This window comes from Chiloscyllium plagiosum, unplaced genomic scaffold (assembly GCF_037043375.1).
Source record: "Chiloscyllium plagiosum isolate Xiang-an unplaced genomic scaffold, Cpla_swu_hap1 HiC_scaffold_36, whole genome shotgun sequence".
Classification (NCBI taxonomy): domain Eukaryota; kingdom Metazoa; phylum Chordata; class Chondrichthyes; order Orectolobiformes; family Hemiscylliidae; genus Chiloscyllium; species Chiloscyllium plagiosum.
The window spans coordinates 22,513,150-22,533,241 of NW_028270174.1; the positions used below are offsets into that span (position 1 = coordinate 22,513,150).

General features: G+C 42.7%; 1 protein-coding gene across 3 annotated transcripts in view; it reads left to right on the forward strand.

The window, feature by feature from the left end:
- Positions 1-20,092, forward strand: part of jade1 (jade family PHD finger 1) — a 236,705-nt gene that overhangs the window by 210,776 nt on the left and 5,837 nt on the right. For all 3 annotated transcript variants that reach the window (XM_087980044.1, XM_043674201.2, XM_087980045.1), the window contains exon 10: positions 5,077-5,194. In XM_087980044.1, coding sequence (XP_087836170.1) covers positions 5,077-5,194 — 118 coding nt within the window. The remainder of the gene's footprint in view (positions 1-5,076; positions 5,195-20,092) is intronic.

Consider the following 20,092-nt stretch of genomic DNA (forward strand, 5'->3'; position numbering starts at 1 on the left):
TGAGCGAGACCAAGCTCTTCAATTTAATCCAATTGCTGTGGAGCCAGCACAATGTGTATGAATTTTAGTTTTAATTTTTATATATGTTAATAAATATTTCATTTCTTTGTCTTGTATATCTACATATGTATCCCCTTGACATACATAAATATATTTATTAATCTATCTAATTTATTAATCTAACTCAGGGCTTACAAGTTGTTGACAATCATTTGCAGACAATGCGCAATAATTATCTAGCAATGCTGGATGTCAATATGTACCTTTCTTGTGGGCTATGGAATATGGACCACTGCTTGATGTATTCTACAAAGGCTGAATCACTTGGCTAACCTGTTTTGTGGTTTGGCTTTGCACAATTGGCTGGAAGTGTGTTATATCTTTTAACAAGCTTTGAATTATTTTTAATAAATCTAGCGTTGGCTGCAGCTGTCAGTTATATCACTTACAGTTTTGTTCTGTCAAGTGCCACATTGGAGTTTTGTGGCTGGAAGCTATTTTTCACTGATTTACTAATCTCGCAGTGCAACTGCTGAGCATATACAGAGTGGGATAGAGATTTTGTTCCCTGTGTGGGCATGCTTTGTGAAGGCAATATGGGCATTCAGAGTTTGGGAGATTAGTAGGCAGTTTGCAAATCATTTGCTTTAACCTATGTCATTTATATTAGCTTTTCCCTTGTCACAATGCTCTTCTTAGTACATTTATAGGAAAGATTTAAAATCTTTTCAGGATGGCTGCTTTACATATAACACAATATTGTGGTGCGCTTTAATTTTAATTGTCATTTTTTTCCTGTTGCACTATCAGGGATAGTCAAAGCATTAATTTCGATGGTCAGTAAGGCCATTCCAGCACAGCTAGATGATTATTGTGCTTCGTTTACAAATGAATCTGTCAATGTTTAACTGTGAATGTGTTCTCACGTTGATGATGGCCAGTTACTGATTTTTAAAATGGTCCAAGATTTGTTGCTGACACGACAGATAGTTTTGTGTGTATTTCCACAGAATCAGAAATAGCTGCACCACAGTTAGCAGTGTTCTATTTTTAATCTGTGTCATAAATATAGAATTATGACCAGGGAAGGATGAATTACAAAAAGTTGGATTCACAATCCAATCCAGGGATTCACATGTTGTGAGAGTGAGATGAGATTACAATTCTGACCTTGCTGTTTTCTATCATTCATAGTTCTGAAAAAAACTGCTAAGTTGCACATTTGATTTATTATAATTGCCCAGTGTATATCTATAAATCTGTGGGAGATGAGGCTTGGTTGGAGGAAGAGATGAAAGTAGAGTTGGGATAAATGAGTGGTATCTATCTCATTAAACTGTGCAGCATTAGGAAATCAAATTGCATTGAATGAGTGACCTTCTATATATGGTGCATTATTTCGAACACAAATTTGGCAATCAGTCATCCCTGGTATGTTACTCATGAGTAATGCTTTGTAATTTTGAATACACATTCAATGTCTCTCTTGCTGCATGTTGTGCAGGTTTTGCCCCTGTGCTCTGTCTCTATCCCAACTGTGCACTGTTTATGAAAAATCCTGATGACAGTTTATTGTTTCCTCAGTGAATTGACTGAATTATTCACTCATTTACTGATCAGATTACTAGGCTATATTTGGAATAAGGTGCTCACTAGCATGGCTTGTTACCTATAATGCTTATCTCCACATATATGCAAATTCTTAAAGGTAAATGATGTGTTCTGCCAGATCCTAATTGTTTCCTATTGGTTATTGTGTTAAATTAATTTGTTATTGTTTTTGATGCTGATTTTAATCCTATCAGAATAGATCTGTGAAACATTGGATTTCACAGTCAGTCCCATGTTTTGGATTGCACAGTTTAACGAAAGAGCTTTCAAGCTAAGAATATTGGAATTGAAATGTAATTAATTTTCATCTGCACCCATAATATTAATTTGTGCTGACACTCTGCGTTTGTTGAGTGACTTTAATTTTACTCAAATTGCCCATTTTTTTTAGCATGTTAAAAGTCACTTCTATAGGATTAATTGCAAGCATTTAATTATTTCAACCTTGTCTCTATCAGCAAAGAATTAAAAATGGTACCATCAGACCCTCAGATTACTGAAACTGTCCATTCCATAATGAAGTGTGCACAGAAGCGATGTAATTGAAATACTTTACAACAAATGCTTGTTCAGTGAATGTAGTGAACATGGGTTCTGAACTGTACTGGGTGTGAGGGACAAACTCCAACCCTAACGGTTTACCTGCTGACCTTTGGGGAATAAGCTGTAGATATCTGCAAATCAGGGCAGTTGCCCATGTTCCTTTCTAAGCTGTACCTGAGATCAGGTGTGTCTCTGGCTGTTTCCTTATGGCTTTACTTTACTTTCAACCTGTTGGCTTTTACTTCTGTGGAGTACTGAATGTACAGTATTTATAACATTGTACTGTAATAAAATCTAATAAAAGTGGGTGTATTCTTTTATATAGTACACATTGTGTGGTTAATTTTATTTTCTGATAGTACTGTCTCTGAGACAACACGTTTAACACTATAACTGGTACAGTGCAGTAGTGGTGCCTGTCACCAGTTAATGTGGCCTTCTCTTTTCTGTGCTCTGTCCCTTTGGTTGTTTGTACTTGATGTGTGGATGGGTAGCTCCTTACAATCAGATCTAACGCATTCCTTTGTTGAAGTAACATTTAAGTGATGTTGTAGTTAGGAAGTGGCTTGTCTTGTTCTGGAGAGGGTGGACAGTGAGCAGCTGAAAGGTACCCTCATTCTCTGCATTTGTGTGCAATTACATTTCCCCAGTTTAACTTTGAACACTCAATGGGTTTTTACTGGCCTTTTAAAGTAATTATTAAGATATTCAGTGGTAAGTTGAATAGTCAGCAGCAATACGCCTTGTAATCCGCACAAAATTATTCTTGTGTGAAAGCTTTAAGATCGCAAAGTTTAAATAACCTTTTTTGAGCCATGCTTGGTTCTAGCATGAAATGAATGGGACAGGGTAGGGAGGGGTAGGTTTTGGTGAAGTAATGCAATGGGACTATGAGGAAGAATCTTTTTTTTTTACACTGGATGTGGTACTGAACTTGAACTTGCAACCTATTAGGATGATGAGGGGGAGGTGATTAATAATTTTGCGAGAAAGTTTGATTGGTGCTGCAGGGAAGTAAGTTTGCAGGTTGACTGGGGATAGCACAGAGCTGTGAGATTGACCAGATTTTTATACAGAGAGCCAGCATGGACTCAATAGACTGGAAGGCCTCCAATGTCATAAAAGGTGCTGTGACGATAACTGTGCCTGTTTGTCTGGGGTTTATTTTCCATGCTTTGGGAATTTTTGAAGCCTGCCATGTGAGGGGCCCATTTGGGTCTGTCACAGAATATGCTTGCTGGCTGCCACAATCTACTGTCAAAACATGTGGCGCTGGGAAAGCGCAGCCGGTCAGGCAGCATCCGAGCAGTAGGAGGGTCGACGTTTCAGGCATAAACTCTTCATCAGGAATGTGGGGGAGGCCCAAGGGGGCTGAGAGATACGTGGGAGGAGGGTGGGGTGGAGCAAGGTAGCTGGGAATACGATACATAGATGGAAGTGAGGGGTGATGGTGATAGGTCCGAGAGGAGGGTGGAGCAGACAGCTGGGAAGGAAGTTGGCTAGGTAGGACAGTTCACGAGGGCGGTGCTGAGTTGGAGGGTTGGAGCTGTGATAAGGTGGGGGAGGGGAGATGAGGAAACTGGTGAAATTAACATTGATCCTATGTGGTTGGATGGTCCCAAGGCGGAAGATGAGGCGTTTTTCCTTCAGGAGTCAGGTGACTAGAGTCTGGCTATGGAAGAGGCCCATGACTTGGACATCCTTGGTAGTGTGGAAGGGCGAGTTGAAGTGTTGGTCACAGGGCATTGGGGTTGTTTAGTGCTTGTCTCCCAGAGATGTTCTTTGAAATGTAAAGCAGGTTGCCGTCCTGTCTCCATAATGTAGAGGAGACCACATTGGGACCACTCGCATTCTACATTTGGGGAGACAGGACGCCAACTTCCAGATCGTTTCAGAGAACTTCTCCAGGACACACGCACTAAATAACTCCACTGCCCTGTGGCTGAACACTTTAACTCCCCCTCCCACTCCGCCAAAGACATGCAACTTCTGTGCCTCTTTCACCGCCAAATTCTAGCCACCTGATGCCTGGAGAAAGAACACCTCATCTTCCGCCTTGGGACCTTCCAACCACAGAGATCAATGTTGATTTCACCAGTTTCTTCATGTCCCTTCCCCCTATCTTATCCCAGATCCAGCCCTCCAACTTGGCACTACCCTCTTGAACTGTCCTACCTGTCCATCTTCCTTCCCACCTATCACCATCATACCCCACCTTCCCCCCAGCCCCCCTTCCACTGTATCTCTCAGCCCCCTTGAGCCTCCCCCCACATTCCTGATGAAGAGCTTGTGCTCGAAACGTCGACTCTTCCTGCTCCTCGGATGCTGCCTGACCGGCTGTGCTTTTCCTGCACTGCACGTTTTGACTCTGATCTCCAGCATCTGCAGTCCTGATTTTCTCCCTGCCACTATCTACTGGATAATACTGACAGACTGGCGACAAACAATTTCAGATCGAGATAATTTCTGAAAGGTCAGCTTGTGGTGTATGGGAGTGGGGGGAGAGGGAGGGAGGTGGCTGTGGTTGGGGAGGGGGGAGCATGTGCCATTTTTTGGCAAGGGTGCATCCCAAATAAGTTCTGTTGAAGTTGACAGGAAACTGAATGCTGGGAATCTGGCATAAAAGCTGGAACCATTCTGATCAAGCCAAAACGTTAACCTATCTTTCTCTTTCAGATGCTGACTGAGCTGCTGTACATTCCAGCATTTTCTGTTTTTACTTTAGATAGCTCTAGTGCTAAGTTATGGGTGACATTATTTGTTTTTGTTATTTTGAAGAAGGTCACGCTGGTAAGTTTTGGTTTACTTCTTGTCATATCAGGATAGCCGCATCTAAAATAAGGAGTAGAGTGACCTGTTTGTGTGTAAGCTAAACTGTCTGTAAAGTCTGGTGTAACACTGCTTGTGATATATCTTCACCAGGTTCGAAACCTTACTTACATGGTGACCCGGAGAGAGAAGATTAAGCGATCGATCTGTCGTGTCCAAGAGCAAATATTCCACCACCAGATCAAACTTCTTGAGGAAGAGTGCGTTTCTGGTGAGTGTAAGCTATTAGTTTCTCTGAATCATAAATTACACTTCTGAATAAAAAAACGGAGTGCTAAAGCACAAGTTGTTTTCCTTACAGTCACTTAGAATGGATAGCACTGTGTTTGATATTATGTGGACCTATCGGTGTTGAACTGGGTGGACAAAGTTAAAAATCACACAACACCAGGTTATAGTCCAACAGGTTTATTTGGAAGCACTAGCTTTCGGAGCGCTGCTCCTTCACCAGGTGGCTGTCTACCTGATGAAGGAGCTGCACTCCAAAAGCTAGTACTTCCAAATAGCCCTGTTGGACTATAACCTGGTGTTATGTGATTTTTAAGTATATTTAATAGCTTGGAGGTTAATTGTCAGGGTTAGGCATTGAGGATCAGCTGTGTTCTGGGATCGCTTTTGGTTGGGAGCCCAAGGTGGCAGTGACCCATGCTCGACCTATGACCTTTTGGAACCACAGAGGATGCTGTGAAATGAACTCCCTCCCCCACCAAAAGTTCCTAAATACATAATATAAACTTAGTTTTTATAAATTTTAACAATGTCTGCCACACGCTCTTGAAATTTAATATTGTGCTTGAATGTAACCACAGGGTGGAAGAACACCAAGCACTTTCTTGTGTCACCTGGTTACAGTCTGGTGAAAGGAAGTTTAAAAATAAATCATGTCTGCCCCACATTTATCCTTCACAACTTCTTAATTCCCGCGTAAGCCAAGCTTGCTATGACTTCGGCATTGCCTCACCCTTTAATTTTCATTCTGTGTGGCTGCAGTTGAGATGCTTTGTAGTGGTTGAAGCAGAATGAGAATGTGCTGAGCCAGAATATTAAACATCTCTGTGCGTTCTCTCCTGATATTTCTGTTCCGAGTTTATAAATGGAAAGCTGCTTGATGCCAGTGTTAAATGCATCATTTTCTCCCTTCACTGATCGTTTTAACCCGACCAGTCACTGCTGCCCTCAACTGGTGGAATGCCATAACATTCAAAAGCCACATCACGGCAATTTCTATTTACTATTAAAATTGACCACATTGTGCTCCAGCATCTGCAGTCCTCACTTTCTCCACATTGTGCAGTGTCTTCACTGCCAGGTAAATAGATCTAGAAATGAAATCCCTGTCAGTGGGGAAGATGAGATTCCTGTGTGGTTACCAGTTTATGTTTTACTTGTGCTTTCACATGAACAAAATGTATAAGTTAAGATCGACAGTGCTGTTTGGTTGAAAACAGTTAGGTTTGGGTTATAACTTCCTAGGACAGGCCGTGTTCCACCTGCCAATATTGCAGTTATTTTATTCAGCCAGTTTGGATATGCTGTGACACATTATGAGGGCAGGTGGGACTTGAACCAGGATCTTGTGGCTATGAGGAAGGGATACTACCACTGCGCCACAAGAGCCCTCATGCAGGTATTGTGTGTTATAATATAAAGGATGCTGTACCACCAATGGTGAGCAGGCTTCAACATGACACTGGTTTTCCACAGGAGATCTGGGTGCCAGAACAAAGCACTTGGTTCCCCAGTCAGGGTTGGCAGCCTGTTAGGACACTACAAAAAGGGCAGCGCTAGCTTTGGAAAACATAGTACTTCACAAGCAAATCAGACTTTCCCCTCTGTAAAAATGGCTTAAGATTAACATAGGTGCTATTTAGAATTGGTTAACTTTCTTTGAGTTGCACAGTCCTGAAAGTGTAGAGGGAAAAAAGCGTTACAAATATGCTGTGGGGAAACTGGACACTCATGGCCTTTTTGTACTGCTTTAAGCTTTGGTATTGCTGAGTTATGTGAACGCCCTGCTCCACATAGGTGCATGTTTCAGTCTAGCCGCTCAGGTTGCTGCTGGTGGTTTAAAAGTGTGTGAAGCATTGTTCGTTATCTTTTAGCAGTGCATGGTTAACTTCATTCTTCAGGGACTGGACATTTTCACTCCCCATCATAACAAAAAAATCGCTTTGCGTGGCTAAACATGGGACTGCAACTGAGGAATTGGTGATGCAGGGATTCCATCCTGACAGAGTGGGGTATTTAGTGGAGGAATTCTGGATGTAGATCCTGCCAAAGCCCCACATTGCCTATTTTCAGGAAGGGCCTCTGCAGTCGGTGCACCTCACATAGGTGAGGGTGTGTTAGCGGCAACGGCAGGGGGGCAGCTTTTTGCAAGCTCCCCCTCCCTGATGCCAGGTTCTGGCAATCAATCAGCCTTTGAATGTGACCCTGCCCTAAATTGCACTCTCCACAAGCAGGCACTCCAGTGACGTTAGGTTAAATACCAGCTGTGGGGCTAATTGTCCACATAAGGGCCTCAATTTGTGGCTGTGTCGGCAGGCCCAGTGTAAGCATCAGTGACCATTGCTGCCACATGCTTGATTGAGGGGTACAGGTTGGGAGGGGGATGGCATCTCACTGCACAGTGTCCAGGCTGATTGAAAAGGGTATGAATTACACCCTTTATGTGTCACACTGTTGTTGAGATTGTTTTGTTAATATTTTGACTTGAATTTGGTGCTTCATTTAACACTTCCAATTATGTTTATTAGTGACAATTTGTGTAGTGACTCCATATCACTGATCTATTTACTCTTTTGTGCTTTTATTTAATTGTTCCTTCCTCATATGGGATTTCCTGAAATCTGGTGCAGTACGAGATGTGAAGTCTGTACGGTTTTGTGTGTAATTAGAATGAAGAATAATCTGGGTGTGCATTTCAGATAAATATATTTATTTCAGGAAAATAAACTCCATGTGTTGACTTGGCATCAAGATCATTGAGTGCAGCTTTGTTTGTGATTTTGATGAAAGCATTGTTTGACTGAATCCGTTGCCGTGGTGACGCGGGGCTTAAGGACACAGCATTAAGCAGCGCCCACAAACTGGCTAAACTCAGTTTATTTGGTGAGGCCATGGTAACTATGTATAGCCTGCTGACTCAATTTGTTTGCAGAGATTAAAATCTCAAACAATCCACCACAGATTAAACATGCTCAGTTTGGTGAGCTGCGAAATTCAGCTCTGGCATGCCCTACAATTGGCATTGTCTGTGCCAATTTTGCTCCAAAATGGCACCTGTGGCACACCAGCGCGATCCTGGCTGTGTCAGTGGCTATTTTGATGAGGGCGTTAGCACATGTGAGGGAGCACTCTCCCTGGGAGGTGTGCAAAATCTGCAGATTGTATCATCAGTGAGCATGCAATGCATTCAGGGATGTTTTAATGCCAATGCTACTGTTTTCAGGCTCAACCTTGTAGCTCCTGATCTCTCTCAACATCCAATAGCGTGCATTAAGCAGCAAGGGATCAGTATTCATTTTTAGATTAGTTGTTGATTGATTTCTCCTTGGTAGTGTTGTAATTGCAAAGTATGATGGTTTCCAGTGCTTACATTTGTTGAAGTCTGCAGGCAGTGGTGTGACTAGTCCTGAACAATGTTTGAAATGAAAACAGCACATACTGGAAATACTCAGCAGCTCAGATGTCATCTAAGGAGGGAGAAAAAGAAGCAAAGAGACCTGCAAGTCTTTGCCCTGACTTTGAGGATTCTGCACGATCCACTTATTCGCAGCCATTGTCCAGCAGTTTGCATCCCTCACTTGGTCTTCAGCCTGACAGTGCACAATGGTAACATGGAGCAGGGCAAGAGAGATGGGGCAAGGTGGATGGGAGGCAGCGTGAGGCATGCAGGGCATGGAGAATGAAGAGCGCTCAACTGGAGGCTGTATCTGCTGAGAATGTTCAGAGAGCAGCTGTCCTACCACCTCAACGTGGAACAGTATGTCAGACATCTCTTACTGACTCACCAAGTGCAGCTCCTGAAATAACTCCACAGAGGCTGGTCTCCCACCACCAGGTCACCCGTTATTTACATGAGGAGAGTCCTTGACACTGACCTAGCTCCCTCTGAGGCGGCTCTCAGGGTGAACAGGACGTCTGTCACTCCTGTTCATATCTGTCAGCCAGGGCTCCCTGATTGGACCAGATTAACAGCCCCAATCAGGGAACTCATTCTATGAGGTCCACTTGGCTGACCTAGTTACAGTTACTACATCCTTTACCTTCAGAGTCTGAGACATATGCCAGTTCTTTTTTTGCAGCTCCTCCTAGGGCATTAAAGCATCACATCAGCTTCCTCTGGCTCCGCCTCTGATATGGGTAACGTGTAAAGCACAGTAGCTCACCTCTTGCGCCCGGAATGTCTCAGGACAAATTCATTCTCTTATTCAGATGACACAGACATTGAGTTGGCATCTGCTGTGCCCATCTCCACTCGTGAGGTATCTTCAACACTTGACGGAGATGGGGAGCCGACAGATTCCGGAACACTCAGAAAGGCTGTCGAGGAACGAAGCACATTTTGCTCGAGCACTGTTTGAGAGTTTTCAGCTTTCACGTGTTCCATCTGCTTGTTCAGGACCGTCACAGCTAATCAAACCTTATATGTAAGGGTCATGACCTCACTGTCCCCTGGTCTGGAAAGATCAGATTTTACCTGGTGTGGAGTCTTCTCTCCATTTGCTGGAGCTTCTCCTGTAGTTTTATGAATTGTGCTCCTAGAATCAAACAGGAACCGGGACAGTTTGGTATCTAGTGAAGCTGTCGGCTAATTCTTCAAGCCTGCCTTCAAAGTTTGGACTGCTCTTTTTGCCAGGCCATTGGATGTTATGGAGCTGTCCTTACAGATCGAATATCATTCAACTTTAGGAAATACTCAAATTCCCTGCTGGTAAATGAGGCCTATTATCTGTGGCCAACACTTTTGGGAGTCTGTATATTGCAAAAGTTGTGTGCAGTTTTTTTGTTGTCATCCCTGTGTTTGACGAGTGACATTCAGCCACTTTGAGTGAACATCCACAGTGATGAAGAACATTGATCCCCTGGAAGGAATTGTTGATATGTAACCGAGTCAAGGGTTTATCCAGCTAGTGCCACGAATGTAGAGGATCGGCTGGTGGTAATGTTTGTCCATGTTGGCATGCTGGGCACTGTCGCAACAGCATGGCAATATCTGCATCCATTCCTGGCCATCAGACATAATGTCTTGCAGCTTCTTAGTATGTGGCAGTGATCTTTGCTTACAGAAATCAATGTTGCCGTCTACTGTGATCTGGTCTCTGTGGGTCCAGAAAGGTTTCAGTTCTGTTGTTGTGACAACCCTTTGGTCTCCCTCAACACTACCAGCAGTTTCAGTTTCACCAGGATCAGATCTTTTTGTGACCAAAGTCTGATATTGTCAGCTGTAACTGGGAATGTGTCCAGAAACTTTAAAACCATTATGGACTCATCCAGTGGTGGTACCACCAGTGGTCTATCTGCCAGTGGGACGCAGCACAATGCATCTGCACTCGCTACTTGGCCTCCCAGATAGTGTTCCAACTTGTAATTATATGCGCTTAGTTTTAGATCCCACTACTGAATTCAGCCTGAACTTATGGGTGGCACTCCCTTGTTCTCTTTAATTATCTCCTCATTGGTTTTCCCTGTTATTGGTATGTACCCTAGATAAGTGGCGACCTGGGGTAGACCTTGTAAAGTGTTTGCCATCGTCTGCTGAAAAATTACATAGGCTAATGATACCCCAAATGGCAGTCTCGTCTATTGGTACAAACCCTTATAAGTATTAATTGTAGCATAGTTCTGGGAATCCTCATCTAACCGCAGTGGCAGGTACGCATGACTTATGTCTAGCTTCATGAAGGTTAGCCCACATACCAATTATGTGTAAGGTCTACTACGTGAGGGATTGGCTATTTATCCAGCTGAGAAAAGGAGTCTACCATTTGTTTAAAGTCCCCACAAAGGTGAACCGACCCATTGGGCTTCACAGTCGGTACGACCAGTGCTGACAGTTCCATAAACTGGACTGTTTTGATTATTCCTTTGCTTTCCAGTCTAATGATTGTGACTGTACTTTACTGGCACTGGGCGGGCCTTGCAGCATTGTGGAATTACTTCCTGATCAGCATGAAAGGTGGACTTGCTTCTTTTGATAGTCCCTGGACCATCCTGAAAAACTTCTGGGTATTTAACTAGGACCTCACTCAGCCAGCCATTTTCTAATCAAAAAATGTTGAACCAATATAGGTGAATCTTTCTCAACCAGTTTCGCCCCATCGGGCTTGGGCCTGAGCTTTTTACTACAGTTAGTGGTAACTGAACCTGCTGCTTCTCATAAAAGACCGGAACCAAAGTTGCACCCTGAATCTGTTTCCAGGTATAGTTTTCAGTCTAGCTGAGGCCTTGCGCAAACTTAACGGTTGGAGTCCAGAACGAATTTTGTTAAAAACGGGTTTTGCGATCATTGAAACTGCCGTGCTAGTACTGACCTCCATTAGAGCTGTGTGACAGTTTAATCAGATGTTGTTTTGATTGGTTCTGATTTTGATCTTGCTGTTCCAAACCGGATTTAGGTGGACTTTCCGGAGTGTGCCCTCCTCTGGATACTGACCTATGAGTTCTCTTACCTGGTTTAGGTCAAGTGTGACTCTTTTGCTGTCTTGAGTCCACATAATGGCAGTAAGTACAATGGTTTGCCAGCCTGGATCATGAAAATGTTAACTGTTTGGCCAAGGCTTTGTTGAGGTTTTGTTGAGGTTTTGCTTTGGGCTGACCTACAGTTCCTCTATTGAGGATATGTCTTGAGTGAGGCTTTGCAATTGCCTTCACTCAAATGGTGTTCCCCAAGCTCAGCCAGAGAGTGTCCACTTCCATCGGAGCACCCTGTAATTCATATGCTCCATTTGCTACATTTTCTAGTGATAAAGCCAGTTGTAGTGCCTGTTTGAAATCCAGTTGGGCTTCAATTGGTAGGCACTTTTGCATTAATCCCACATACCACCCTGTGTCTTCACATCTCATTAAGAATTAAACTAGGGTCACGTGCCTCGGCCAGTTATCTTAATCCCGTCAAAAATTCAGATACGGATTTCACTGATTCTTGATTGCTGAGCAAACCCAATCGGGTCTCAGTATTGGAGGAGGCTTGGGATCGTAATATTCCTTAACTAAATCTGTCTACTCTTGAAAGGTTTTTAGTATTTGGTGCCTCAGGGAATGTTAGGCTCCTAATAACCGAAAAAGCTGCAGGTCCACAGGCTGGCAAGAGAATTACTCGTTCCTTTACATCTGCCCCAACATTGCCTGAAACAAAAAACACATAACCCTTGGGTCCAGTCTTTGACGGCAGGATCGAAGGCGACACATTTCCAAAGTAATGGCATGATGTCAGAAATGCTTACCCCAGCTCAAAGACGACGGTTGCGAGCGAATTTCTTCAAGAACATGTTTTTCTCTTGTCGCCACTGAAATAACTCCACAGAGGCTGATATCCTGTCACCAAGTCAGCCACATGGTGAGTCTTTGACACTGCTCCAGCTTCCTCAGAGCCGGCTCTCAGAGTGAACAGAACCTCTGACACTCCTGCTCTTATCTGTCAATCCAGGGTTCCTGGATTGGACCAAATTAACAGCCCCAATCAGGGAACTCATTTTCTATTAGGTCTATTCGGCTGACCTCGTGACAGTCACTACAGATCCCACTTCTAAACTATTCTTTCAGAAAATCACTATATCAGAATCTGAGCAGGTGACTGCCAGTGAGATAGTGAACAACAGTTTTCTTCTTATTCACCGTTTTCATGCTGCTCCAGTTCTTCCTGCTCAGAGGACAAACTCTCCTTAAACTCCCATCAGTGACCTTCCCACCATCATAAGTGGGGACGTTTGCTGATGATTGCATAAACACCAGCATTCGTGACATCTCAGATGCTGGAAGGACCAGGGCAGCAGATACATGGGAACAGCATCACGTGCAGGTTCCCTGCAAGCCAATCTTGACTTGGAAATATATCGTCGTTCCTTTAGTGTTGCTAAATCAAAATCCTGGAACTCACTCCGTGATGGCATTATGGGTCTCTCTACACCAAATGGACTGCAATAGTTGAGAGGCAGCTCACCACCATCTTCTCACAGGAATCTCGGAATGAACAATAAATGTTGGCACAGCCAGCAACGGCTAAATCCCATTATGAAATTCAAAGAAAAACTTCTGTCCAAAATCTCAGAATTTGGAAATAATCCACAGAGTCTCCCAGTGTGAAAAAAGCTATAGTACCATCAGTAGTCAAACTGGATGCATTAGAGCCTGTGGCAAATGGTGGGAGCTCATACCCTTTCCATGTTTGGTTCATTTTCCCTTCCAGGGCAGTTACCTAGATTAAATAGACTGCATCTTGATCCACTCCAAAAATGTTGGTGCACGGATTTGGGATGATTCATAGCATCACCCGAAGAATGAGCAGAGGCAAGCAATAAGTGGACATTGTTTATGGTAGTCATAGTATCCACAGCTTAGGGAAGCACCATAGCATAATGATATTTGGGCTACTGTTAGGATGAGGGGTTCACTGAGGAAAGCATTTATTGAACATTCTTAATTGCCCCTCCTTTGGATGTCTCCAACGTTTTGAACTGCAGTAGGTTGTTTAGTGAAGGTGCTCTCTCAGTGCTTTTCGGGAAGTGGTGTCTTCCAAGTCAGTACAGTGTCTTACATGGAGAGAGAGTTGGAGCTGGTGGTATTCCAGTGTACCTGCTGCCCTTGGCCTTCCAGGGATGGGAATCGTGGGCTGGCGAAGAAGTCTTGGTGAGTTGTAGCAGTGGATCTTGCAGCCATGGTGTGCCAGGGTGGATGTAAAGTGCTGGATGGGGTAAAGTTCATGTGGGATCCCACCCTGCCTTTGCCCTAGATGGTGTTGAGTTTCTTGAATGTTGTTGGAGTCACACTCTTAACAGGCAAGTGGGGAGTATTTCATCGGTGGCTAATTTTGTAGGAGCTGTAAAAGTTTTGGAAAGTCAGAAGCTGAGTAAACTGCTGTGAAATGCCCAGCCTCTGACCCCTTAGGGCTGGTCCAGTTGAGTTTGAGGTCAGTGGTGAGTGATGATGTTGATAGAAAAGGTTCAGTGATAGTAATGTAATTGAATGACAAGAGGAGTTGGTTAGACTCTTAGTAAACATGTTCACTGTCTGTCCTTGTGTTTTGTGAGTGTTACTTGCAACAGGTTCAGTTATTGTGTGACCACCTGGCATTTGCTGTCAAGGATTATACTTGGAAAAAGAATATACCCCAGCAAACAGATCATACATTTGGAAGATGAATTGTGAAAATTATTGAATAAGTACAGTGTTAATACTTAGAATATACATTACATGTTATTATTATTTAGTGAGTTGAGGAGTGATTTGACTTTGTAAAGCACTGTTGTGTCCAGCTTTAAACTAATATGATGACCAGGCAACCCGCCTTAAATTTGAATTGCTGATTGAAAAACAGATGGGTAACCGTCAAGTAAGGCAGTTGCCCACTCAGAAAAGCAAACAAAGAATAAGAATGTTGAAATATTTGACATTCTTATTTATCAACTAATTTCTACTAAGATGTGCAACTGACGTCCATTATTCAGCTTCCTTTTTGAGCTGCTACTTCACCCTCCAGTTTTACACCAGTAACTCCACCAGTCAGATTCTTGTAGAGTCTGCAGTTCAACTGAGAGCTTTAAAGAAACCAATAACAAATGGGTGTCTCTAACCTAAAGCACCATAGGGATATGCAAATACAAGAGGAGATACTGGCAACAAACAGTATTATTGTAAGTAGCAGTTGAATTGTAAATGAGGTTACCATTAAAGTACATTATCAAATAAGGTCAGGTTGAATGTAAAGAAGAAGCCATTTTGCCCTTCTAGCTTGCTGCACCATTTAACACAACCAATCATTCCTCTGCACTATTCCTGATGAAAGGCTTATGTCCAAAGCATCGACTCTGCTGCTCCTCGGATGCTGCCAGACCTGCTGTGCTACTTCAGCACCACACTTTTCGACATTATTCCTTAATTCCCTCGGTATCAGCTCTTATTGAGTAGTAACATCCCTCATTGCTCTTTGATGAGGACCACACATCTGTGATAACCAACTTTTTCGTACAGCCTGTTTTGTTTCTGAGTTAGTTCCTAAAAGCATAACACCCCGTTCTCCATTATCCCTTCCCCACAGTACCCTCATTCCTCCAAAAGAGGACAAAATCTGAGTGAAGTTTTAAATTTTAAAATATGTAAACAATCAACGGCAATTTCGCTTTCATCTGGACTTTTTCTGCAGTCTTTGAAGACTTTAAATGACCAAACATTGTTTTCTTTATATACTTGTGTGCGAGTTTATTTGTGGAGTACAGTTTTTGGAGAACAATTTTTCTACAGGTGATGTTTTCAAAGGAGTTAGAATCATAGAATCCCTACACCGTGTGGTCATTCAGCCCACTGGATTCACACTGACCCTTTAAAGAGCATCCCACCCAGACCCAACCCCCTTATCCTATTCCTATAACCCTGCATTTCCCATGACAAATCCAACTAACCTGCACGACTTTGGACTGAGAGGAAACCCACGCAGACATGGGGAGAATGTGTGAACTCGACGCAGACAGTCACCCAGGGCGGGAATTGAATCCGGGTCCCTGATGCTGGGAGATAGCAGTGCTAACCACTGTGTCATCCAAGTTAATATGTGTTTTATTTGGGTTTTATTAAAATACAAGAATAAACCATTATAATGGAATCAAATAAAAACCAACTGCACTAAAGAAAGCAGATTAATTATCATCCATAATCTCATTGCTTGAATCATTGAATAAATAGAAATGTTACTTTAATGTGTATGCATATTAAACATTTGTGTATTAGTTCTAATTCACTCTAGCTTCTATGCATTTACAATTGAATCATTTACAGACCCAGAATACTTAGTTTCTGAAATTAATGGACTGGGATACTGAGGTTTACTTTGACCTGAGATATGTGAGCAATTACACTTATCGGCCAAAACTCATGGCATTGATTTTCACTTGGGATTAACTGTTATACTGGCATATATTGGACTTGGAGCAGAAATTAAAAGGGAAAATCTTTAAGCGAAGAATCTGATATTTGCAGACCCCTATAAATGAGTGGAGATGTGTTATGGGAATTGGTTTATTCGGTTTTTCTTGCATTTCTTTCTACCACTGCTAATCCTTGGGAGAAGGTTATAGTCAGGGCATTGATGTTGGCTCCTCTCCAGCCTTTAATAATGCAGGATCTAACCTCCTTACCACAGTTAAGCTGGACTCAAAAGAATTGCGTTTCCTGTTTCAGAACTCAAGCGCTGTACAAGATCACTCGCTTAACAACTCGAATACAGATAAGCATCTGGGGCTTAACACTTCCTCTTGACTCCATTCAGAAGGGATTACAGACAACTGGGATTTGAGCTAGTTTTGTTTAGCCTGCTGTATTTTAAAAAAAAAAGTTTCTGAAATCAGTTTATAAATAATATTAGAATACATTTACAGTACAGAAGCAGGTCAGTGGCCCATTGTGCCCACTGACTGGAAGAAACGGCAACATAGTTGAATACCACTTTCCACCTCTAGATCCGTGGCCTGTAAGAAATAGCATTTCCAGTGCATACTTGTGTGTTTTTCAATCAGGTGAATGTTTTTGCCTCTAGCACTTCCAGGCACTGAATTCCAGCTCCATTGAAGCCTCTGGGGTTATTCTAAACTCTTCCTCTAATCCTTCTGCTGATTACTTGCTCCCTTGGTTATTGAACTCTCTGCTGAGGAAAACAAGTTCTTCCCGTTCACTCTGTCTCAGCCCCTCATGATTTTGTTCAATTCAGTTCAATCTTTTCTCAGCTTTCTCTTTGCCAGAGAAAACAACACCAGCCTATCCAGTTTTTCCTTTATATCTGAAGTTCTCCACTCCTGATGGCATCCTTGTAAATCTCCTTCTGTACCTTTTCTTGGGTTGGGGGGTAGGCAGGAGGTGCAGGGGCGCAGCATGATAGCTCATAGTTAGCACTGCTGCCTCATAGCATGAGGGACCCAGGTTTGATTCTGCCCTTGAGCAACTGTCTATGGAGTTTGCACATTCTCCCATGTCAGCATGGGTTTTCTCTGGCTGTTCTGGTTTCCTCCCACAGTCCAAAGATGTTCAGGTTAGGGTGGATTGACCAAAATAAATTGTCTCTAGTGTCCAGGGATGTGAAATGCTAGTTATGAGAAATGCAGGGTAACAGGGATAGGGTAGGGGTGTTGGTCTGGGTGGGATGCTGTTCGGAGAATTGATGTGGGCTGGATGGGCCGAATGGCCTGCCTCAATACTGTAGGGATCCTATCATTCTAGTGTAATCATATCCTTCCTGTAGTATGGTGACCAGAGCTGTATACAGAGTGTGGTGCTGGAAAAGCACAGCAGGTCAGGCAGCATCCGAGGAGCAGGATTTCAGCATCTGCAGTCTGCGCTTTCTCCTTCAGAGCTGTATGCAGTCCTCTACCTATTTATAGAGAAACCACTGTTGATCGTTGCTCATAATAAGTGCTACAAGCTTTGATATTAATCTTTGCACATTTTATAAAAGGAAAGGTTCTTTTTAATAAAAAGTGAATTGCCCAAATTCCAAAGCCACATCAGACGTATAAGCTGTATTGATATTATTGAGTCCTGTTGCTGCTGTTAATGTGCATCACTGATTACTGTTAGTACATTTATTTTTAGGGGACACAGATTAGGGTCAATCATGATAAATTGTTTTATTGGGCACCATCCAAATACCAGTTCTCTCTGGTCTGTTTTATGTTGCTGTATTACTTGATCGGAACTGCTCTGCACTCGTGCATTAATTTTGTCAAATCAAGAGCTCCCTACCTCAGTGTTCAGTACTCAACACCAGCTTGTTTTTCTGTTGCCTAACGAGATAAATCAGTCACACTTGAGTATTTCCTGTCAATAGAGCCCTTTTATTTGCATTATTTCAGTAGACTACTAAAATCTTATTTGGTTATTTATGTACGCGTAGATTTAGTGTGAAATGTTGCACACTATTGAAGATTGCAGTCATAGGCCTAGAGTTTTTCCAAGTCAGGTTGACCTGGGAACCTTTGTAAAAATGGCAAGCCATCTCCTGATTCAGTGATGCCCCACCCCAATTCTCAAGGTTTCTGATTTCATCAGGGCTTTTTAAGAGTTGGTTTAGGTTGCGCATTTGTATCCTGAATTCCCAAATTGGCCAGCTAAATTGCAGAGAGAAGCATTGCCTACTCCTCAGCAATTTAGCTGAAGTCATGTCAGCTCTTAAAGGACATGTGGTTTACACAACTTTCAAAACAACCCCTCATAGTTCACAATGCTTCTGAGGTAAAGCTCCAAAGACCTACTCATGCTCTTCCATGCCTCGCTATTACCCCCAGCCCCCGCTCACCCATCTACCTTCCTACCCCACTGTGCTAAAAGGGTGTTGAAATACCTGAGTCACAGGGGAAAAAAATGTGTTATTGACAGTTGGGGCTTTCTGGTCTATGCAGTCAATTGCACACTATTGATCTTTCATAAGGTTAAGAGGCTTCAAGTTCTTTCACTTTTTGTGGGTTATAATTTCAGACCTCTGGATGCTTGACACTATAACTAGTTGCAGAAAGTGGGAAATCAGAGCTGCCTTTTTTTGAAAACACTTTTTATTCATGCTATTGCCACTATAGGGTTCTTTGTTTCAATACAATGTGTTGTGCATGAACAGGCATTGATATGACAGCCACAGGAAATGGGTTGGGGGTGGATTATATGTCGTGTGTAGGGCATAGGTTGTCTGTTGGGATGAGGACTGGAGATCTTTAACAGTTTGTGTTAGTTATACAAAGTCCCACAGCAATGAGTTGGACCTTTTTAAACAGTCCCATGGCTGCCTCTGATGTGCTTCCTGGCTTAGGTGTACCCATTTGCTACCTATCCCTGTCCCCGCCAGCGAAGATCCCATCTGCATTTGCACTTTTCCTTAATGCAGCATGTGAGTCAAATTAGGAACATTTCCTCCCTGTTGTCTGTCTCCAGGTTGAAAATCCAGGCCTTAGTGTCAATGGCATTGTGTTTTCCAGCATGTCTTTGTTGAATATGCAACAGTTGGAAACATAACCTCATTCTTTGCTGTGCTTAAATAAAAGACGCTTAACACTATCTTGTGATATCCGGTAGATCACCACAATAATTATACCTAATCCTCAGATGAAGAAAGACGTCTGGGAGTTTTTTGCAACAAAGTTAATAAGGTAATCAGAGATACAGGGCTTCTGTGAAAACTAGGATGCTGTTTAGGAATTAAAGGCACGGTTGGAAAAATTTTTGAAAGCAGAAGAAGACAGTGTTGATCTGTGAGGTGGAGTGGAGATAAGGAAGTGGTCATTGAATGTGTCATTGATGACAAAGATGATGGTTTTGGAAGCCAGGAGTAATTTCAAGATTGGCGAGGGGATGTGGTTAGGAGAACATATGTTTGAGGGTGAGGTTGGAAAACAGTGAGCAAACCAAGAACAATGCTAGAGGTAGGGTCAGCTGGATCCAAATGGACATTGGAACCAAAATCACAAAGTACAAATCCTGACATCCAGAGAGAAACAAGGCTTCCTGGGAATGCTGACTGATGTAAAAGAGAATGTGACAGATGGAGAACCTTAAAGGAGATGGTAAAACTGGAAGAACAATGGTAAAGATCGAGATGGGGGTGTGGCGTCAAGACTCCTGTGGCCTAGATGGGAAGTTGGTTTGAATTAAGCCTCATGGGTTATCATTTGTGATGTCAGTCATGAGCCAGGTGCTAATCAAAGGCATGATGGCAAGATGTTCCTTCAGGACCAGAATATATTTGTAGATAAATGTACTCAGTCTCTTTGAGTCCAAAGTGTTGCTTTTTCAAATTTAGTATGTAAATTTCTGCTTTGAGCTGATGCAGAGTGATTTTACTGTCTGACTGTTTAATGCGTTCATGTGAAATTTCATGGTTTACCCGAGTATCTTTAAATGGGTTAGTTTTCATGTT